The sequence below is a fragment of the Lissotriton vulgaris genome, chromosome 1_1, assembly GCF_964263255.1.
Source record: "Lissotriton vulgaris chromosome 1_1, aLisVul1.2, whole genome shotgun sequence".
In the NCBI taxonomy this organism is placed as follows: Eukaryota; Metazoa; Chordata; class Amphibia; order Caudata; family Salamandridae; genus Lissotriton; species Lissotriton vulgaris.
The window spans coordinates 1,813,827,530-1,813,850,234 of NC_141685.1; the positions used below are offsets into that span (position 1 = coordinate 1,813,827,530).

The following is a 22,705-nucleotide window of genomic DNA, read 5'->3' on the forward strand; positions in this document are numbered from 1 at the left end:
CGTTGGACCCTGAAGATTACCAGCTTTATCAAAAACAAAAGGACTGGTGTAATGATATGGGGGAAGCCAGTTGATTGGATACTTCTCCAGATACTGGCATGCTGTATTCCCCTACTGTGGCTATGGAGGAGGAAGCTTCATTCGCAGTGGTGGTGCAGAGGGCAGCTGAGGTCCTGGACCTTAACTTGCCCTCGATAGCAGTCAAGACTAATGTCTTAATGGAAGTGCTTCCGCTGGGAGCATCCTCATCAGAACTGCTTCTCCCTTTTAAAGAGGCACTTACTGATGTCCTGCTTGGGACTTAGTCCAAGCCCAGCACAGTGGCTCCTGTGGACAGGACGTTTGCCCATCTCCTTCGCCCCGCTCCAGCGGACCCACGCTTGCTCACCCAACACCCCCACCCCAGAGAGCTTGGTGGTCTATATCCCACGTAAATCCTGGCACATTTCCAAATGCACTACCATATCAAGAATCCAAAAGGCTGGACGACTTGGGCAAGAAAAAGGTTTCTTCCACCAGATTGGCATTGCAGTCCGTGAACACTGATGCCTTTTGGGCCACTGTTCCCACGCTCTGTGGAATATGGTTGGTTGCACAGGTGCTGCCAGCTGTCCCAGAGGAGCCTAGGCCGTGCTCTCCCAGTCTGTTGCCGATGGGAGGGATGCAACTAAGTTCACCATTCACTATGGACTAGACACCACTAACTAACTCACTAGGCAGAGCGGTTTCATCAACAGTGACGCTGTGGTGCCATGCTTGGTTGAGAACTAGTAACTTTTCTAGGGATTTCCAGTCCTCACTCATGGACATGCCCTTTGATGGCTCTTGTCTCTTTTGAGGCAAGGCAGATTTGGCACTGGAGTGCTTTAAGGACAGTAGGGCTACGGCCAGGTCCTTGGCCCTTTCTGTGGCCCCTTGTCGCCCTCAGTCAGACCTTTGTGTCTACAAAAGGGACGTACAGCTGCGTCCTTACCCACCCAGCCACAGTGGCGCTCAAGCTATTCAGCCTCTGCATGGCCGTGGACGTTGTACCTACTGGCCCGTGGGTTGGGTGGCCAGATGTCTGGTCAGTCCACCAAACCTCCCCCCACAAGCATCCGCAGCCTCCAAACTCTCCCAGTCTGCCTGTTTACCATCGTGGACACCCAGTGGGCGGGACGATTCATCTTCACCTGCGCCGCTGGCAGTCCATAACATCAGGCAGGAGGGTTTTGGAGGGCCCTCTTCCACCCCTTCAAGCCTACCCCTCCATGCCACCTACTTACACTAGGCTGATGGAGGACCACCTATCTCTTCTCCGCCAGGAAGTGATGGCTCTTTTGGCCAAAGGAGCCATGGAGAGAGTGCTGATGCCAGAAGTAGGTCATGGTTGCTGTATCTTCTCCTTTCTGGTGCCCAAGAAGGACGGAGGTCTTCGTCATATCCTCAGACCTGCGCTCTCTTTTTCTTCCTCAAGAAGGGATAATTCAGGATGCTCTCTCTTGCTTCAGGTCCTGTCTGCTCTGGGTCCTGGAGACAGGACGGGAATGTGAAAGTATTTGTCCTGCAAGGCCATCCAGTCTGCCGACAGGCGTTACCTGAGGTTCAAGGTGGGTCACAAGCATTTTTAGTTTGCTGTGCTCCCGTTTGGCTTCACCAGCACTCCTTGGCTGTTGCAGCTTATCTGCTGAGATCAGGGGTGCCAGTCTTCCCCCTCCATCTCGACGACTGGCTTTTGAAGGCGGGCTCACCTCGGGCTGTCATCTCCCACCTCCAGACTACGGCAGACCTCCTCATTCTCTGGGGTTCACTATCAACGTGCCGAAGTCACACCTGGCGCTCTCTTTCAATGGAGCTGTTCTGGGCACAGTGCAGTTTCGGGTCTATCCTTCTGAATGCCGAGTCGAGGATATTCAAACTACGATGTTTCAGCCTCTATCCTGAATTTTGGTGAGACTGACGCTGAGGCTTCTGGGTCTCATGGCCACCTCTATCCTGCTTGTGACTCATGCCGATTGGCATATGAAGACTCTGCAGTGGGACTTGAAGTTCAGTGGGCACATCATCATCTCTGGGACATCGTCCAGATCTCAGAGGGAACTGCAAAGAGCCTGCAGGGGTGGCTTACGAACAGGGAGTGGACCTATGGCATTCCCCTCTACATTTCCAAACCAGATCTGACAGTAGTGACAGATAGTTTACTCCTAGGATTGGGCGACCATCTGGGGGAGGTGGAGATCAAAGGACTCTGGTCTCCGGTGGAATCCGGACTCCACATCAACCTATTGGAGCTCTGAGCGATGTGATTGCCATTAGAAGCCTTTCTACCCGCCATCTAGGGAAGGCTACTGCAAGTGTTCCCGGATAACACCACCTCTTTATGTTACTGCATCAGCCGGGGCCGGTGGGGTTGTGTGCCCTTAGTCAAGAAACCTTGCGTCTCTGGACATGTCTGGAACAGCAGGGCCTATCCCTGGTGGTTCAACATCTGACGGGTTCTTTGAACGCCAGAAAAGACACTTAGCTGAAGATGCCTTGCAGAACAAGCATGGCGGTGGTGCAAGGTTTCTTTCAGCAGTGGGGAGAACCTTGGTTAAACCTGTTTGCCACTGACGAGACTGCGCAATGTCAGCAGTTATGTGTGCTGGAGTTTCCAAGGCGGCTTTCACTCTGAGACTCTTTTTGTCTCGAGTGGAGCGGCGGCTTCCTGTACCCCTTTCCGCCCATACCTCTCCTGCCTAGAGTTCTCAAGAAGATAAGTAACTATTGGACCCAAGTCATCCTTGTGGCTTCGGATTAGGCACGGAGAACCTGATATTCTGAGCTATTGAGCATGGCCATTGGTCCTCCAATTGGGCTGCCTCTTCGGGAGGATCTTCTGTTGTGGCAGCAGGTGAGGGTTCTCCACCCGAGCCAGTCAACGTTCTGCCTCCATGTGTGAAGATTGAGCGGCAATAGTAGACAGCTTTCAGCCTTCTGCCCTAAGTCTGCAATGTTATCTTAGCAGCCCGGCGTCCCACCACCAAGACGGAATACGACGGCTGTTGGAATACATTTGTGGCATGTTATGTCGGGAAGCTGATTGATCTCTTATCTGCTCCCATTTCCTAGGTTCTGTTGTTTATCCATACCCTAGCTCAGCATGGCTCTGCATTGGGCACTTTAACGGATTAATTATCCACCATTTTCGCCTTTCTGCGGTTCCCAGATCAGCCCTCTCTCCAAGGCCCCTATTGTAAATAGGTTTTGCAGCGTGAATCTTTCTGGATTCACTATGCTGTGCATTATTCCGCGTTCTAGTGGTTGGGTCCGGAATCGTAGTCTTTTCTTTGTTTTTTTTGTTGTTTTTTTTTTGTAGCCCAGGTGGGAGTCGACGTCCCACCTTTTGGTGTCCGTCCTGTGACGTCGGCATGCTTCCTGCGGAAGCTCCCACCCTTGGGCGCCATCTTCAGATTATTTTTTCCGCCGTTGGGTCTGGATCGTTCCCGAGAGGGCTCCAGAGATTTGGAGAAAAGAAGAAGCAAGACTCGAGTTTGGAGAGAAAAAACGTTGGAAAAGACGACACCATCGAAAGGACGACGAAGAAGGGGAACATTTTCGAGATTCCTCGACGTCCAGAGGAGAATGCGCAATCAGGGGACACCCTGAACGCAGGACATGGACAACACACCATTCAAATTCTGCCGAAACTGCCATCATAAGTACGCGCAGAAGGACCAACACCCAGTCTGCAACCTCTGTCTGCCGGTCGACCAGGAAAGCAGAGATTGCAACGCCTGCTCCGCATTCACCCCGAAGACCCTTCGAGTGAGAGAGAGGCAAAGGATCCCAAACTACACTATGCAGGGCAAGAGCCAACCTCCGTCCCTTCGAGACCTGGGACTCTCGACCGACGAGGAGGATTACGTCGCCGAAGAAGACATCGGCTACACAGTCGCAGAGACCGATAATAAGAAGACTACTGATAAGGTAGGAGAATCGACGACCCAAAAAGGCCCGAAAGACTCTCGACAGTCCACACAAGACTCTCGAAAAAACGAGGCCAAGCCCCCGAAAGCGCCGACGCCGAGAACTTCGGCGTCCGCAGCAGCATCCAGGCCCAGCGGATCCTCTCAGAAGGACTCCCTGGAGCCGAAGGAGGGCGACCAACCAAAGCCGTCGAAAAGCCTCCAAGAAAAGGAGCGCTTGACTATGAAAACATCTTCGAAGTCGACGACAAAAGACGCAAGACCAGCCTCGACGCCGAAAACAGCGTCGCCACCGAAAACGGTCTTGACGCCGAAATCCATCTCGGCGCCAGCTAGCGTGCCAAAGAGACCGGCACAACCACTCGACGCCGATCAGGCGGCGGAGATGGAAAAAAAGAAGAGGAGACTCGAAGCAGAGATGGAGAACATCCTGCAGCGAAAGAAAGATTTCGAAGAGAAAATGAAATCTTACACGATTCCCTCGAGGCCAAAGTCCCCAGAAGTACACGTGGTCGAGGATGAAGAGGAAGATTTCGAAGTAGAACAAGCGTCGGAGACCTTGGAAGATCTGGCATTTCAGGAAGATGATAATGCCTATTACGAGGAAGAGAGAGAGGACGAACAGACGGTGTACCAAGAATCAACATACTCGGATACACAGGAGGTCGAGTGGCAGGACGTCGACGCCGAAAGTCCAGAAGAGGGAGTGGACACATATCCAGCAAGGCCCTCGCCACAGGACGACATTGGGCTCTATAATGAATGCATCAAGAACGCTGCAACAGCATTCAGGGTCAAGCTCGAAGAGGAGGTGCAGAAAGGGGATTTCCTAGTAGAGACACTACTTCCAATGCACACTAGGAGCCAGTACCTGCCAATGCTTGAAAGCATCAAAGGGCAAGGAAGAGAGGCATTCAAGGAGCCTGCTACTTGTAAACCCGCCATGCCAAGGACGGAGAAAAAATACAAGCACTCCTCAAAGGACCCAGCCTACATACAGGGCACGGTCGCGGATGACTCTATCATCACGGCAATAGCAAGAAGAAGGGCCAATGTGCCAACTACTTCGGGTCCACCCCCTGATAAAGAGAGAAGAAGGATGGACCTAACAGGAAGGCAGATCGAAAGGAATGCCGCTATGCACTGGCGCATGGCTAATTCCAATGCACTACTCAACAGACACCATTACCAGATCATGGAGGAACTGGGCCAGTTGGTGAAACACCTACCTCAGGAGCACCAACAAAGGGCTTCGCACCTGGTAGAGGAAGGCAAGAACTTGGCAAACTCTTGCCTCAAAACAGCACTGGACGGGGGCAGACACTGCCAGCAGGCTTATGATGCTGGGCATCACAGAAAGGAGGCAAGCCAGGCTCAGAGTTCAACGGTGAGACACTGTTCGGTGCAATAGTGCACTCACAAGCTCTCACAGCTCAAAAAGGATAAAGACACCACAAGATCCATGGGGGCCTTGCAATTCAGGGGAGCGAAGAGAGGGACCCTGTCAAGGAGACCACACGGGAGAGGTGGGAACCAGCCGGGAACGTCGCACCAGTCCTTCCAACATTCCCACCAAAGCGACACCCATACACAACATGGCCATCAAAAACAGCAATGGCAATACTAACATAGGGGCCAGTCCTTTCGCGGGAGAGCAGGCGGACGTGGAAACACCAGGAGGGGTGGACAGCAAACCACCTCCAAGTGACTCTGCCTCATTGACAGTGCACACCCTACAAAAAACTCCAAGGGTGGAGCACAAAAGCAAAAAACTGGAGTCTCCCGCACCAAAACACCACAAGCACATAACACCAGTGGGAGGAAGATTAAAACTCCTCCTCCAGGAGTGGAGAAACATTACAACGGACAAATGGGTCATCAACACAATACAGTACGGGTACTGCATAGAGTTAGAAAAAAGACCACCAAGCAGAAGACCAAAGAAAAGAGCACTAGCAAAAAAGGAACTAGAGCTTCTTCAGAAGGAAGCAGAGGAACTGCTACAAAAGGAGGCTATCGAGCCTGTACCTCCCAGGGAAAGGAACAAGGGGGTGTACTCTACGTACTTCCTAGTACCCAAAGTAGACGAAACAATGAGACCCATCCTGGACCTAAGGTTCCTCAACAAATTCATAACGACACAGAAATTCAAAATGGCATCCCTGCAGGAAGTACTCCCACAGATTAAAACAGGGGACTTCATGGTCACCATAGACCTAAAGGATGCCTACCTGCACATCCCAATGAACAGACGGCACAAGCATCTGCTACGATTTGCAATCCACTCAGACCACTACCAATTCACAGCATTGGCCTTCGGACTAAAATCAGCACCAAGGGTGTTCACAAAGTGTCTGGCAGCAGTCGCAGCCCACTTAAGGAGGCAGGGGATACACGTATACCCTTACCTAGACGATTGGCTCATAAAGGCAAAGTCATACAATACGTGCAAACGGCACGCTCAGAGAGTGACAGACACACTAATCGCCCTAGGTTTCTCCATCCACTGGAAGAAATCATCCATAAACCCACAACAAGTCCAAATATTTCTGGGGGCACAAATCAACACCATTCAGGGGAAGGTGTTCCCCAGCGAGAAGAGAACGACGGCACTGTTGAAGGAGGCGCGCCTCTACCAGAAGGAGCAAGCTCTGACAGTGAGGGCGGTGAGCAAGATGATGGGCATGATGGCCTCATGCATTCACATAATACCAAATGTCCGACTACACATGAGACCACTCCAAGAGTGGCTGCAGGACCAATGGTCACAAGCGACGGGGTGTTGGGAGGACCTAGTGGTTGTAACGCACGCAGTGCAAGAGAAAATATCATGGTGGAACAAAGAAAACATAACAAAAGGAAAACTTCTAACACCACCAACACCAACAGTGACCATCACCACAGACGCATCCCAAAAGGGATGGGGAGCACACATGTGAAAACTACGCGTGAGGGGCTTGTGGACACAAGCAGATGTGGTAAAACACATCAATTACCTAGAACTAAAGACCGTTCTCCTAGCTAGGAAAGCCTTCCAGATGAAGTTGTACAATCAAACAGTGCTGATCCAGACGGACAACACAACAGCGATGTTCTACATAAACAAACAGGGAGGAACACAATCGTCACCGCTGTCAGAGCTAGCGCAAGAAATATGGAAATGGGCAATACCATTGAAAATAGATCTACTGGCGATACATCTGCCAGGAAAAGAAAACGTGGAAGCGGACTGGCTCAGCAGACAGACATTGGCCTCGCACGAATGGGAGCTGAATGCACCGGAAGCAAAGAGACTGTTCAACAGGTGGGGAACTCCGTCAATAGACCTGTTTGCAACACACCAGAACGCGAAAGCCCAACACTTCGCATCAAGGCAACCAGAGGAGGGGTCCCTTGGGAATGCCCTATGGATAAGCTGGTCAAAGACATTTGCCTACGCTTTTCCGCCGATTCCCCTGATACACAAGGTACTCAGCAAGTGCAGGACACGCAACATGACCCTCATACTGGTCGCACCCCAGTGGGCCAGACAAACTCCCAGATTATGGAAATGACACAGAGTACACCTCACAAATTTGGAAGGAGGAAAGACCTACTCTCCATGCAAAACGGAGAGGTGTTGCATCCAGAGCCAGAAAGTCTCAGCCTAGCAGCCTGTCTCTTGAGGACTTAGAGTTCGCACACCTAAGGCTACCTGAGAGCACCCTGAGGGTACTTCGAGAGGCAAGAAGACCAAGCACACGTAAGTGCTACGTGGCCAAATGGAAGAGGTTCACATTATGGTGCAAAAAGGAGGGCCTGCACAACAAGATGACAAGAGACTCTACAGTCCTTAAGTACCTCACACACCTGCTCGAGACTAACCTGAGCTCATCATCGCTAAGGGTACACCTAGCAGCCATTGTTGCCTACACTAGAGGGGAAACAGGCAAAAGCTTCTTTACTTCTATAATTGTAAAAAGATTCTTGGAAGGTGCAAAAAGAATAGCACCACCTAAAAGGTTACCACCACCGGCATGGAACCTCAATATAGTACTGACAGAACTCATGAAAGCACCTTTTGAACCGATGCATAAAGCCTCACTACAGATGCTAACGTTAAAAACAGCTTTCCTAGTGGCAATCACCTCGCTACGCAGAGTAAGCGAGCTGCAGGCGTTAACACTACAGGAACCCTACGTACAAATTCACAACGACAGGGTGGTGATGAGAACGGACCCACACTTTATGCCAAAGGTGGTGTCCAAGTTCCACATCAACCAGACAATTCAAATACCAAGTTTCTTTCAGAAACCAACAACAAAAGCCGAAAGGGCACTGCACACTCTGGATAAGAGACGTACAGTCATGCATTACATAGAGAGAACTAAAGATCACAGGAAAACAAAACAGTTTTTTGTCTCCTTTGCTGAAAGTTTCATGGGAAAAGCTGTTACTAAAGGAACAATTGCACGATGGATTGCGCAAACTATACAATTCTGCCACAAACAAGCTGGACAAGAACTAGTAGAGGGGCCAAGGGCCCATTCAACAAGAAAGAAGGGAGCTACAATAGCCTTCTTGGCAAACACCCCCATTCAGGACATATGCCTGGCGGCAACATGGGCTTCTGTGCACACGTTCACAAAACACTACTGTGTGGACATACAAATGAACAAGGAAGCACAAGTGGGACAGAAAGTGCTTCAGCACATATTCAAGAACACAAGCTCATCTTCCACCCAGCCGCCACAATAACAACAAACCACTACGAAGTCTATGCACAGCATAGTGAATCCAGAAAGATTCACGCTGCAAAACGAATAGTTTCTTACCTGTCGGTGTAGTTTTGCAGCTTGAAGATCTTTCTGGATTCACTAGCGAACCCACCCACCTCCGCCAGAAAGATGAGCCTGGAGAAAAGAGGTGGTAATTAAAAAAATAAAACGTCATAGAACTTCAAGGAAAACAGCGCTAAAAGAGAAAAGATAAAGAACATTGCCATACAATTCGGAAACAGAACACAAACGGGAAAGAAAAAAGAATCCGAAGATGGCGCCCAAGGGTGGGAGCTTCCGCAGGAAGCATGCCGACGTCACAGGACGGACACCAAAAGGTGGGACGTCGACGCCCACCTTGGCTACAAAAAAAAAAAACCCCTACGATTCCGGACCCAACCACTAGACGGCGGAATAATGCACAGCATAGTGAATCCAGAAAGATCTTCAAGCTGCAAAACTACACCGACAGGTAAGAAACTATTTGTTACTGCTTATTTCCCCTTGTTCCTTTGTAATGCCTCAGTGGGATCTTAACTTGGGTCTTACTACTTAATGTGAACTCTTTGAGACACTTCAATCTTGTCCTCTTAGGCTCCTCATCATCAAGACAGCCTTTCTGGTGGCAATTACATCTACCCGGAGGGTCAATGAGCTACAGACACTGTTCTCTCAGCCTCCCTAAATCTTTTTTCCCCGATAAACTGGTCTTTTGGACTCGAGCACCCTTCTTGCCTAAGGTAGTCAGCCCGTTCCACGTAGGTCAGTTTATCACTTTGCCTACCTTTTATGCTCCGCCTCATCCCTCTAAAGAAGAGAAGAGACTCCACTGGCTGGACCCAAAAAGAGCGCACTCTTTCTACCTTGACCGCACAAAATCATTCCGGGTGGACGATCCACTCTTCGTGGGGTATGTTCGGGCCAAGAAAGGGAAGGCCATGCAGAAACGGACCATCTCCCAGTGGATCGTGCTCTGCATTAAAATCTGCTACACATTGGCCAAAAAGCAACCCCTTGAGGGTGTACATGCTCATTAAACCAGAGCCAAGGCTGCAACCACTCCGTTAGTGTGCAGAGTTCCGGTCCTGGACATCTGCAAGGCAGCAACGTGACCATCTCTGAATATGTTTGCCAAGCACTACTTCCTGGACAGTCCGGTCCGCAAGGATGGGCACTGTGCTCTTTTGGTCCTGCTTGACTTTTTAGTGTGAAATTATTTTGCATAACCACCTCCTGGGAGTATTGCTTTGGTAGCTATTCTAAGGTAATCTTCAGCTAGAAGTCTCTATCAGATGAACAAGTTACTTACCTTTGGTAAGGCCTTATCTGGTACAGACTCTATGTAGCTGCAGATTCCTTACCGATCCACCCCACGCCGTGAACAGATTTCTATGTCTAGGCTTTTTCTTTTCCTTTCAGAACCCGTTTTCCACACCAGTGGTCCGTTTTCTTTGTGGCTCCGTGCTCCTGGTGTGGAAAGTCGCAAAAAGAAAATGGCGTCCGTGCGCTGGGGTGTGGTGCCTTTATAGGTATTACGCACATCATTTCTGGCACTGATGACGCCACTTGGGGCCAAACGACACAACCTACTGGCGCAGGGTTACTGCTCACAAAAAAATCGCCACAACCAGCCTGGGGATAATTCTAAGGTAAAGAATCTGCGGCTAGATAGTCTCTACCAGATAAAGCATTACCGAAGGTAAGTAGCTTGTTATTTGAGGTGTTTGTGACTGCCAGCTCAGGATGCAGTCTGTGGCCCTTTTTCTCCTGACAGACTATCTTTCATTGGGCAGAAAACAACTTGTGCTCTGACTGCTGGCAGTTCATAGGGGAACGAAATCTGGGGACAGATCGCCAGCGTCTAGTGCTCCTGTCCTCTCAAGACTAATACATTCTCAGGTACCTCTTTCTAGGAAGATTACAGGACTTGGTTCGGGATGTATAGACCTTTTGTTGTACAAGGTGGTGCTTTTGGTGGTTGTCATGTCCTTGAGGTCTGTCGGGGATTTGGCTTCCTTTGTACATATTGCCCCTTTCCAGAGGATCCTTCCTGGATAGTTGGTTCTTCAGCATTTACTTTTTTTTTGCCTCAAGTTGTGTCTTCCTTTTGTTTTCACCCGGAAGTAGTGTATCTTGGTCCCCTCAATGCCTTTAGGTGCAGGGAGGGTTACATTGCAATATTAAGTTAGTTAGGTGTATATCTATTTTCTGGTGGGAGTTTTTTAGGTCTCGCCTAGACGAAAGCAAAGCGAAGCTTTGCTGTCTAGTGCGAGACAACTTATGTTGTCACTTTTGGGGGAATGTGGACAGCAGAGTGCCACGCGCTTCTGGCAGAGATTTGACCTCGTGGGCGCGCACGCCCAGGCCGGCGCCGTGCACGTCCCCTGCCACAGATTCCTTGAACACACACATGCACACGCAGGCAGGAAGGCACACACACACACGCGCGCAACCCCCTACTTCCCCCCCAATCACCGGCAGCCCCCGCCGCACACACACAGGAGCGCACCTACACACACGCACACATACAGAGCCTCCCCCCCCCCCCCCCCCCCGCCGCATACATACAAGCGCCCCCCCCCCCCCCCCCCCCCGCCGCCACCGCCGCATACATACAAGCGCCCCAAGCCCCACGCCCCACTTACCGCCATTCTAAAGTCTTGCAGCCTCCGCGGGGCTCTCCCTCGGGCATGGGAGCCCCGCGTCACCAGCACTGCTTCTCCGTGGGCGCGTGAGCGGGCTTCCGAAGACGGAAGTCCCGCCCCAAGGAAGGTTTCGCTTTCGCTGTCGGAGCTGGTTTTGCTGGGAGGAGGGGGAAGGAGCCAGGTGCTGGTCCCGCGTTGGCACACTTGTTGCTGCTGCTGTAGTCGGGTAGGATGGCGGGCTGCTGCCTTTCGGCGGAGGAGAAGGAGCAGCACAGGATCAACACGGAGATCGAGCAGCGGATCAAGAAGGACAAGCAGAACGCTCGCCGCGAGCTCAAGCTGCTGCTGCTCTGTAAGTGGCCGCTGGCTTGTTCTATTACTCCGCCACGGACCTCTGCTGCTCGGTTTCCCGCCCGCTTCTCCCATCTAAAGTCTGGCAGCACCGGGCAGAACTGGAGCCCTCTTCCACCACCGGCAGTACCCAGTGCCACCCCTCTTCAGCAGCCACTGCTGCTGAGCGTGCTCCGCTCCACGTCTGAGCCCCCCCGCCAAACCTGCCACTTCCCATGCCCCCTCCTCTTACAGCCTTGGAGCCATCCCCACTCCCCAGCAGCACACGCCGTCCCCCCGCACTGCTCCCTCAGCAACCTCCCCAGACCCCTCCATTCCAGTGAGCACGCGCCCTTTAATCCCGCCGCCAGTCCCCTCTCCACACTCTCTCCGCACTCTGCAACCAGCCCTCTTCGCGCCGCTCCTTGTCCGCAGCTGGGTCTGCCTGGCCTTCGCCCTCCTTCCAGCCCTCTCCCCTGCACGACCAATGACCCTCCCCAATAGCCATCTTCCTCGCCTCCCGCCGTACGAGCCCACTCCTCTCCGGTGCCGTCTCCTACCTCACCGCTGACGGTGCCTGAGACACTCGGTAGCATGGTCACCGGCAGGCCTGGCTCCTCGGGAGGCCGCAGTGGCCTGGGTGGCTTCTTCGGAGGGGGGGACCCGGGTATTCTCACGTGGATCTGGCGAGAGTGCCGTGTGAGTGAAGGTCTAGCTGGGTGGTCGGGCTCAAGGTGAGTTAACACGAGGCTGGGGTAATGGCTCCTGGCGTTAAGCCAGTCTTCAGGCGTAGTCAGGATATCAATAAGGGGCGGCGTGATGATAATGGGGCTTCCTTCCCTACGACCCCGTTAGGGTTATTACGATTCTTGGTGAATACGTCCTGATACACTATAAATGAGTTAACTAAGACAATGTATTTCTGTGAGGTGAAGGGTTAATTGTGCGGGGAGGGAAAGATGAGTCACATAATTGGTAGGTGGGCAAGGGTGTTAGGACGCGGTCGGGAGGTGGAACACGTGGGTCGTGCATTAAAAGGTAAGGCCTTCCCAGTGAGAACCGTCGATTTGCGAAAGGGAGGGGTTAGAGCTTATTCTACTCAAGGTTTTACATTCATCCTACTCAGCATTCCTAGTGTTAAAAATATATTTCTGGAGTTACATTTTGCAAGGCCCCTTCTGTGTAATTGAAAACAAATGAAGGCACTAAAAGCAACAGTATCCAACCCCATAATCATGTCTGTAAATGCACATTTATGGCTGTAAGTACCCCAAATTTTCCTTGGCAAATATTCTCAAAAGGATTCCTGGTCACTGGAGTTTGCATCTGAGCGGTGCTGCAAGTTGTCCATAAAATACTGCACATTGTGCGACTTAGAATGCTTAAAGCGTGGGAATTGTGAAGCACACAGTGTCATAATATTAGCCTTATCTGTATTGTTCAATAAAAGTCATTATTTTACCTGCTTAAAAAAGTCCCTACTATCTCTTTGAAAGCATAGCGGCCCCGGTGCATCGATTTTCACTACTTGCATGTATGGGAATCTGCTGTTTGGTTCAAGTTTGTCATATGTCCCTCAAACGAAATGACCACAAACATAATCCATTTAAGAAGGAATCGATCCTGTATTCTACGTTTTCTCACCAGGCAGTCGCCTCTCACGTCCCACATCAGTGTTAGTTTGCACACACTTTATTCGTATGGCTCTGTTTGTTTGTGCGACTTAGAATGCTTTAAGCGTTGGAAATGTGCAGCACACAGTTTCATAATATTAGCCTTTTCTGTATTGTTCAATGAAAGTCATTATTTTACCTGCTTAAAAAAGTCCCTGAGCCTGTCCCATTGGTAAAAAGCAGGAGTTTTCCTATCAAACGTGCAAAAACTTTACTGACTTTTGTCTGAACTGTCGCTATTAAATTGTAATAGTTCTTGTCTGCTCTTTTTAAAATGTTAATAATAACCTAGCAACTTTACCAGCAAAACCGAGTATGTGTGAAATATGTGGCAGTACTGCGAGCCAACCACCCTCTCTCCATGTCCAGCACTGTCTTGACCCCACCCCCCACCTCCCTGCACCGACGGTCCGCTGCACTCAGCATTCCCATAATCTCACCCCCCCCCCCCCCCCCCCACCCACCAATGAGTCAGAATGTGACTCCCATACTCGAGCCCGTGTTGCTCTGTTATCCTGTTAAGGCATGTTTGCCTTCATCACCTGATCTCATCCGTGCATTCCTGAATTTGCTGCCTTTAAATAACTCTTTTCGTCTGATCAGGGAGGCTAATGGATAAGTCTCTTTCGCATGGCTGGTCCTTTTGCAAGCAGTAAACTAGATCAGAGAACTCTTTTGAATGTATGCAAATCGTAACTGTGTGAGCAATTCAATCTCATTCGTGCAAAGTGTTGTAATGGGCTTATTGGAGAGTTAGAGAAACGTGCTCACAAGTTACATTTTGATGCAAATCATCCGAGTAAATAAATAATAGCATGTTGCCGTTTGCGTCCTTGACTTGATCTGGTTTTTTTATTTTTATTTTGCTATGCTTCTCACAAAGGCTAACGTCTGCCTACTTTAGTAATAAGTGCTATACGCTAACTGAATTGTACCTAGACAACATCCTGTATCTGCTTTGCCACACAATGCAAACTCTGTCATGGATTTAATATGACTGAATGTTGTTTGCGTCTGTGCAGCGCAAAGTGTTCCATCGGTATGAAGTCACATTTCGTTGACTAGGTGTGACTTTCCAAAACGCTCCGCGTTTTCCACTGCTGATTGCAAACTGATTATGCTAAATATGGTGCTTCAAGTAGTATTTCCCATATTAGGCGAATGTGTCCACTTCTGTGGCAGTGAATGAATGGGTGAATGCAGGGCTTTGAGTGGGATGAAAAAACACCACATCCTCCACCACCACATCCACCAAATCCACTACCACCACATCCGTGTGTGTGTGTGTGGCTGTGTGTGTTTAACTCTGTGTGTGTTTAACTCTGTGTGTGGGGGTGCAAATGTAATAGGTCTCACATTTGCGAGAGATTAAGCTATTGGCATTGTAAATGACAATGCCATTTATTTATCTGTTTTCAAAACCAACACATAAATACAAAAATTGTCATTTACAATGCCAATAGCTCTAACTTATTCAAAGGCGAGACCGTTGCATTGTAAATGCTTGTACATATTATGCGTACAGGGGAGACTGCTCAATTATAGCAGGCATTGTCAGAAGAGATTGAGTTTTACAATGGATGTCCGTTGATGAGCTGGATTGTTCTTTTGGCAGATGTTCTGTAGCTTTTGAAGTGGATATGATTTGACACTGTGTAGATCTGTCAGTATATGGGATATATGATCAATTTACTTTGGGATACGAATAAATGAGTAGTAGTACCTTGAAAATAGTAGGCCAGCATATGGTGCACATTCTCCCAGTCAGTGGCCAATGCTTGGATCTTAAAATTCGAACTCAGCATTAGATTTTCCATTGTCTTTTCAATTATGCACTGTATCATTTACTCATTTAATTTTTTTGTTAATATATTAATTAGTCGCCTAATGAGTCAGACGAAAAAAGATATAACAAAATAGGAAATAGAGCGGTGTAGGAGACATGTAAGAAGTATTTGCAGATCCTCTGGCTACTTGTGAAACGTTTTCAGCTGTGTCTGCTTCTTTTTGGTCTTATTCTGAGCCAAGCAGTGCTAACTAGGCAAATAGGAGGACAGTTATTAAGTAGCCAAGTTGCAGCAGAGAATAACTTGCTCTTTTATTCAAACACAATTGCCTTGTTTATCTACCATATCTAGAGGTTGAGTTGATAAATCATGAAAATCATTTCGTAGACCGTGCAGAAAGAAAATTGAAATGCATCCTCCACCATCTGACTCTGTGAAGCACACTGTTGTCTTTGATCATCAAAGAATGAACTTATGATTTCTCGGTTACCCCCATTGCACTGAAAGCCCAAATCTGTTATGTCTAGTTTTGTTCTTGTTCTTATTCTTATTTAAATTTTCTTAAAGGCAATGAAAGGGGAAAAAGGCATAGGTGGACTTGTTCAAACAACAGACGGGCATGGCGATGAGCTGACAGAAGAATCATTCAGTAAGTACTGTTAGGTCTGAAGGGTTACATGAATGACCTATGATCACTTGTGGATTTATTTGCATCTAGCAATTCATATCATTCTCTTGAATGTCTTTGAGTAGAATAAAAACTCCCATGACAGTCCTAAAATGTCATGGAACCAGACTACAGTGCCTGAATATTATTGGAAAGATAGTCATAGTCTTGAACTCGAGCCCATGCACTATTATTTACTAGGTGAAGGCCATTATTTTACTGCATACTCCATAACTGTTAGGTGACCTTTGTCCTTCCATTTCATGTTTCCTCATTCAGAGGGAAAATTGATGTTTTTGCAGGTATATGTACACTTAACAGTTTACCATTCATATATAACTAATACATTGGTAGTGATTAGAAAAGCATTTTGATAATCACAGTGACAAGGCAACCATTTGTTATGTGTAATTTAAGTCTTTATTCTCTGTGGCTGCTCATTTACGATGAGCACAGCTTGTAATAATGCTAAAAACTCAGTGAAGTTGTTACCAGAATGACAGCAGTTGAATGGGACGCAGAAGATTTATTTTAAAGGGATTTGAAGTATGTATGAGATAGGGAATGCTAATCCACAAAAATGCTGATAATAGGATGTGGACGCTGAAGATAAGCTGTATCAAAAGAAGTTATAAAACATGTTGGCCGGATAAGTGTATTGCCTTATTTCATACTTTCTCTATTCACAAAAACACATTTCCTGTCTTGTAAAACCAGACTATTTGTGCATTCGCATTGGCAGATTTGAATGTAAGCAAGTATTGACTTAGGCATGGGATTCTCTGAGATCCATAAACTGTATAATATCGCTATACACCCTAGTTAGCTAGAATAACTTTCTAAATAATATTTTTCTCAAGAAAAAGACACTAAGTAATAGAAAACTGGTGGTAACATGTATCAACTTTTTTTCCTCAAATACAGTTTGCTAAATTGAATCCAACATACATTTGGCTGCAATAACAAAATGTGTTTATTTTTTCAAACTCAAAGGAAAATGTAGACTCCAAGTAGGCATCCTGTTTTTTCAGCTCACTGGAGGAAAATCTCCCAAAAGTGCATCCTTTTTTAAAGTCTGATTTTGGCTTCAAACCCGCTATTTTGTAATAACTACTTTGGCTTCAATCGACGACTTTTAACATATCCCATCATGATTTTATTTTTTGTGGCAAGTGCCACTTTTCCTTTTATGAGGTGTTTCTCTCCTACCCAATCACTTACCTTTAGCTGTTATGCCTGGCACTCCTAGAGATGTGTCTTTGTAGGGGAAGAGGTCCTGGAAAGCATGCATGATGTTTTTCATTTGTCTTTCCGATTCATACTCTCTCAAGTGGTGCACAATATGTGTGGCAATGCCATATGGGAGAGTCAGAAAGGGAATGGATGTCACCTCTGTCAAGTAGGAGAAGTGGGCTATTCTGTTACAAAAAAGTACTGTCTGTCTTACCAGCTGCTGCAGGGCATGGTAAACACACCCTACCTTCTACCATGTCTGTGACTAGTTCTGACCATTCTGCCCTCCTGCATTGAGGTCCTCATGCTATTTCTTTCGACACTCGTGTTTCCTCTGCTGGTCAGCATCAATAAAGCTAAAGTCAAAGTTTTCATATTAGACATCAGTGCATTTAACATAATGGGTTTCAGGGACCATTTGTTCTTTTGACGTTGCGAGATTCTTTACCATCCCAAGATTAATACTGGTATGGAGGGTTTCATAGTTGTTATGAGGTCCCCCTTCAATATGGAAAGACCACACCAATATACAGTGAGAAGAGGTCCTGAAGGCACATAATTAATGAAGCATCTTCACTGGAGCCTTCATCCCCTTCAGAAGGTAGAGGATAACGAACAACCACCAAAAAGTACACTTACATCGAGGAGAGCATTGCCTCCATAAGTGCCTTAGCTCCAGAGACAGTCCCAACCCCAGTATAAGTGTTTACTATGTTGTCCTTGTCTGTATTGGCACTCAAAATGTTTTGGTTCTAAATCTGCCTGAGAAGGATGAGACGAGGAATACAGACCTCACTGTACTACCTACAAAGAAAAAGCATTGGCAAAGCCATTCGGTCTTGGCAATCGGAGAGCTATTGCTTTGGCAATGTCAATGTAATTTAGCTGTGGTGCTCCATGTTGGTCCGCACATGTGCAGTATCGGATGTTTCAACACAGTTGTGCAAGTTTTGAAAACCAGTCCTAAAGCCTGCTTTTAACAAAGCCTGACCGTGATTGACTCACTGCGTAATGCGTCACAAGGGAGGAACTCCTCCGCTTGGCAAGATGGCACTAACCGAGCCCGTGAGGCGGCAGCCGAACACCTTCATGCACACCGTGCTCTCCAACACTATTCGCTCAGGGCCCAAAGGTTGTTGGGTCTCCGAGTGAGCATGTCAGTAATCAGTAGAGTTTGTTGCCCCAGTATTGGACTCTCATAAATTCCCATGCTTTGTATCATTCCCCGTAGTCAGAATGGGATCCTCGGTAATAGAAAAAATACCACAGCAGTAGGTACAAAAGAGTAAAAACAGGCCTAGGCCTCATCTCATTTTGTAGGCTATCCGCCTCTTTTTGTAAAAGATACCAAAAATGTTGCAACAACCAATCCGATTAGCCTCACCCCATAGAACCCTCCTGAGAGAGCCTCAGAGCCTCAGATTTTTGTAGCCGTTGTGTAAAAGTAATTACCTGCGCTGAAGGCTGAGCTTTCCCAGGGGAGGCGGGTGGGCGCATGGGAATCAATGAAAGTACCAATACTGGGGAACCAAAGTTACAGGTAAGTAACTTGTTTTCTTGCCCCAGTATTGGACTTTCATAGATTCCCATGCTTTGTATCAGAGTAGCTAGCAGTAAGCAACAAACGCACATTTTGTTATATGCATATCAGCATAACAGTATAAGTATTATCATAGATAGTCAAAATACTTTGTAACAATAGATAGGTAATATTATCAAATACAAAATGTGTAACAAAGGAAGGAGGGATAGAAGGGAAAGCTCACCGTTCACTGGAATAAATTCCTCAGGACTGCTTGTCCGACTGCTGCGTCACTTCTTGTAAAAGAATCCAAACAGTAGTGTTTCGTGAATGAATGGGCACTGCTCCATGTAGCTGCCCTACAAATGTCCTTGATAGGGACACCAGAGAACAAAGCTGTAGACGATGACACTGATATCGTAGAATGAGCCTTGATCCGTCCTTTCAGCGGCTTTCCTGCCGCCTGATGACAGAACTGAATTGTGAATTGTCCGTGAAATGGGGAATATCGTTTACAACGCGGTGTTTACACCGCACTACCTTAACAACGCTGCCATTACAACGCAAGTCATTACTACGACTTACGCTGGATGGCGCTGTTGGTTAAGGAATATTGTAATTTTATATTCCAACACCTTCCCTACTGTTACGTGGACTGGTGTTGGAATGTAAAACTATAATATTCCACAATCCGCGCCCTCCAACGCAAGTCGTTGTACCGCGATCTAAAAGATAGCGTTGTACTGACATACATCCCCGTGGAATCAGTCTCCGGGTCGATTGACAGATCTAGTGTTGGTGGACGGCTGCAGTCATCGTTCTCTGCAGTGCTGGAATCCACACAACATTTCCAAAGGGCGGCTTTTCATCGACCCAGTTCCAGAGACAGTGCTAACAACAGACTCATCACTCAATGGTTAGGGAGGTAATCTCCAAACTCACACAATTCAAGGATTGTGGAGTCAAAAGGAAAACAGCTCCACATAAATCATCTGGGGGGCGTGGCCAAGATGGCGGCGGAGTAACTGTGTTTCTCCGGAGCTCCACTCACCAAGGCTGGATTTTTGCATCCACATGGTGCCCGGGACCCCGAATCCAGCTAAAAAGAAGCGGACAGAGACGAAGAGGCACTGAGGTGTCCATGTGCTGCTTTGTGGCCCGCACCTCGAGAGCTGCAGCGGAGGTCGGGAGAGCCGATCCAACCGAGCAGCTGAGCTTGGCATTGCAGGACCCGCGGAATACATGACCCGGCTGGTGGCTGCTGGAGGGAGCATGATGCAAGAGGGGTCAGTTGTGGCCCCTCTGTGAACACTGCTGCTGGCCGCAAAGTGCAGAGTGACGCTGGACGACGCCAGGAGGGAGACGCATCAGCGGAGTGCTGCGATGCCCCAGGCGAGGCCTGGTGAGAGCGACGACAGGCCCTAATCTTCGGGCCTTCCTGCGACACTGAGGGAGATGCAGCACTCCGGGAGAGCTCGGAGGGGCGAGTCGCTGCCGTACCGCTCCCCAGTTAGAAGACACGGCCGGAGACCCGAGAGGAGAGTGGCCCTGGGCCTCAGAATACCTTGTGTAGGCCTTCTAAGTTGCGTCACCTGCGCTTGGTTACAAGCAGGTAGGCTTCACCCAAGCAGTCGCATACAAGCAGGAGGAGCAAGGGGTTGACCAAGGGGGTGCAGCCTTGGCCCCGGGAGCATCGCTGATCAGGACACTGCCAGAGGACCCAAGGCTCTATGATACAGTAGGCCCAGAGAACAGCAAGTCAGCCGCCATGGAGAAGCACAGGCCGGGGGGCCTAGAGAATCCCCGGCACCCCGTGGGAGCGACTGAGGCCTGTCTGGAGCCCGGGTGCAGGCACAGGACAGGACCATCAGGTACACTATGCCACGGCAGCTCGATGGTGCAAAGTACTATGCCGCCACGCTAACAGGAAGGCACACAACCTAGGGGAGGTATTCTGCTGAGCAGCCCTGGTAGAAACTGCACTTATGACCCCCCCACGGCCGAGGCCTACCGTACGCCATCTTGGGTTGGACTCTGGAATAGGAGTGAGGCGCACACCTCAGATCCTAAGGGGTGGGCCCTCTCAATCACGGGGCAGTCTTTAAAGGGGCTTGGCTCCAGACTGCGCTCTCGGACCATCCCAGTAGTCCACACACTGGATTGGGCCCACATCAAGAATCTTTCAGAGACAGTGCCTTGTGTCCCTCAGACGGGCGTGCAAATGACGCACAAGGAAGGGCCTCATCGGTGGCGGACGTCTGTGCTTCCATGGGGGTGACCCATATACTGAAAGCAGCGCACACGCTCTAAATGCTCTTGGTTTCCCCCAGGCAGAGATTACCACACACAGGACTAAGAAAGACCGTAATGATGAACTTTACCTTCGCCTGAAGGATCTCTAAAACTGTTCTCGGAGGTCTAATATTCGCATCAAAGGCATCCCTCAACAGGCGAACTGAGGGAAATTGGAGGAGTGGGTGATCAGGTTCTTTTGGCATGCAGCTCCAGACCTCGACAACAAGAAAATAATTCTGGATCGTACTCGCCGCGCAGGGAGACCGGTCAATAATCTGGGCAGCAACAGGATATTCTCACTTGTCTTCACTCTTACCAGCAGAAAGAGATTATTATGAGCGCAACACGAGATAAGGCAACTATCGCTTTTGAGGGGCTGCAAGTTGGAGTCTACCAGAACCTTTCCCCGCTCGATGAAGAGGTTGCCAATGGATCACAGAAGGAGGATGTAACTTCACGGAGATGATGAAGCCGCCTCAGAGACGCGGAGGCAAAATGCAGAAACCTACCAAACCCTCAGAGCTAGAAAGTCAAAGAGAGAAGCCCTCTTGTGTCAGTTACAAAGCCAAGATTAATCTGCAGACTCTTCGAACGTCTGATCCGGTAGGAGCCGTCGATTCTGCCTCTTGGAAATTGTAGAAGAATAGCTTAGTCCTGGGACGGACACATTCGGCTTTGGTGAGTGGGCCTGACCCCCTTCAAATAGATGTACGACAATCGACCATATGGACCCAAGCACGTTAGTGTGAACCTCGCCGTGTTGCAGGTGACCTCGTTTTCTCTAGCATTTTTGCTTGTTTCACTCTCTACTCTTCTTTCCCCTCTGTCCTTTCCTATGGATGTCTGGGATTTTCTTTACCACAGGTAGGGAGGGATTAGGTATGCCTGTCCACGGGGATGGATGGACAGGCATACCTATACATCTATAGTGAGTCACCACTTTTTCTCCATAGTATTTCCTCCTCACACACAAGACAACACTTAGAGTCCTACTTGTAAGTGTTTTTATTCAAGGCCTAAATACACCAGTTTGGCGGCGCGCACTGCTCACGATGCTTAGGGACACCAAATGTGACATCTGCTTATTGCAGGAGATACACTTGCTGCGCGCAGATTGGAAGCGCCTCCGCTCTAAATGATTTGATAGACCATGTTTTTCCTCGACAACAAAGAAATCAGCTGGGGTAGCCATTTTGCTAGCTACCCATTTTCCCAGAGTGGTACAGGGGGTCCATATGGAAGTCCCTGGTAGGCTACTGGCATTACGAATATTAATGGGAGCCTATACATACTCAGTCGCGTCCATACTCAGCCCAAATGATCAACAAGAGAGTTTCCTCAGCAACACACTGAGTACCATCCTTGAATCTCCAGACGAGGACCTAATTCTAGGAGGTGACTTCAACACCGTCCCAGACTCTCAACTTGATAGATCGGGGCATGAATAGGAAACTCTGGCGCCCTCTCTGCTCCAATGCTACAGAGACTGGAAGAGGTGGGGTGGGGATGACGAATGCCAGGAGACATCGCCATCCTACAGCGTGGGACTACACGTTTTTCTAGGCTGCGCGTTACATTTACGCCAGAATAGATTTATTCTGGACATCTCCCTGGGTGACCACCCACACGCATGACGTTAATATAGGCACAGCTGCTCTCAGATCACTCGCCAGTCTCCCTCGAGCTAACCCTGCCGGGAGGGACTCCAAATCGGAAGACTTGGTGCCTAAACTATACTATGCTCACATACGAACCCACGGTGTCCAAGATATGGGCAGACATAAAGTCTTATTTGGCATTGAATGATAATGGAACAGTTCCAGCTCCCATGGTTTGGGATGCACTAAAG

General features: G+C 48.7%; 1 protein-coding gene across 1 annotated transcript in view; it reads left to right on the forward strand.

Annotated features, from left to right (window-relative positions):
- Positions 1-22,705, forward strand: part of NFYB (nuclear transcription factor Y subunit beta) — a 164,203-nt gene that overhangs the window by 92,137 nt on the left and 49,361 nt on the right. Inside the window, exon 5 of the mRNA XM_086919161.1 lies at positions 15,707-15,788. Coding sequence (XP_086775287.1) covers positions 15,707-15,788 — 82 coding nt within the window. The remainder of the gene's footprint in view (positions 1-15,706; positions 15,789-22,705) is intronic.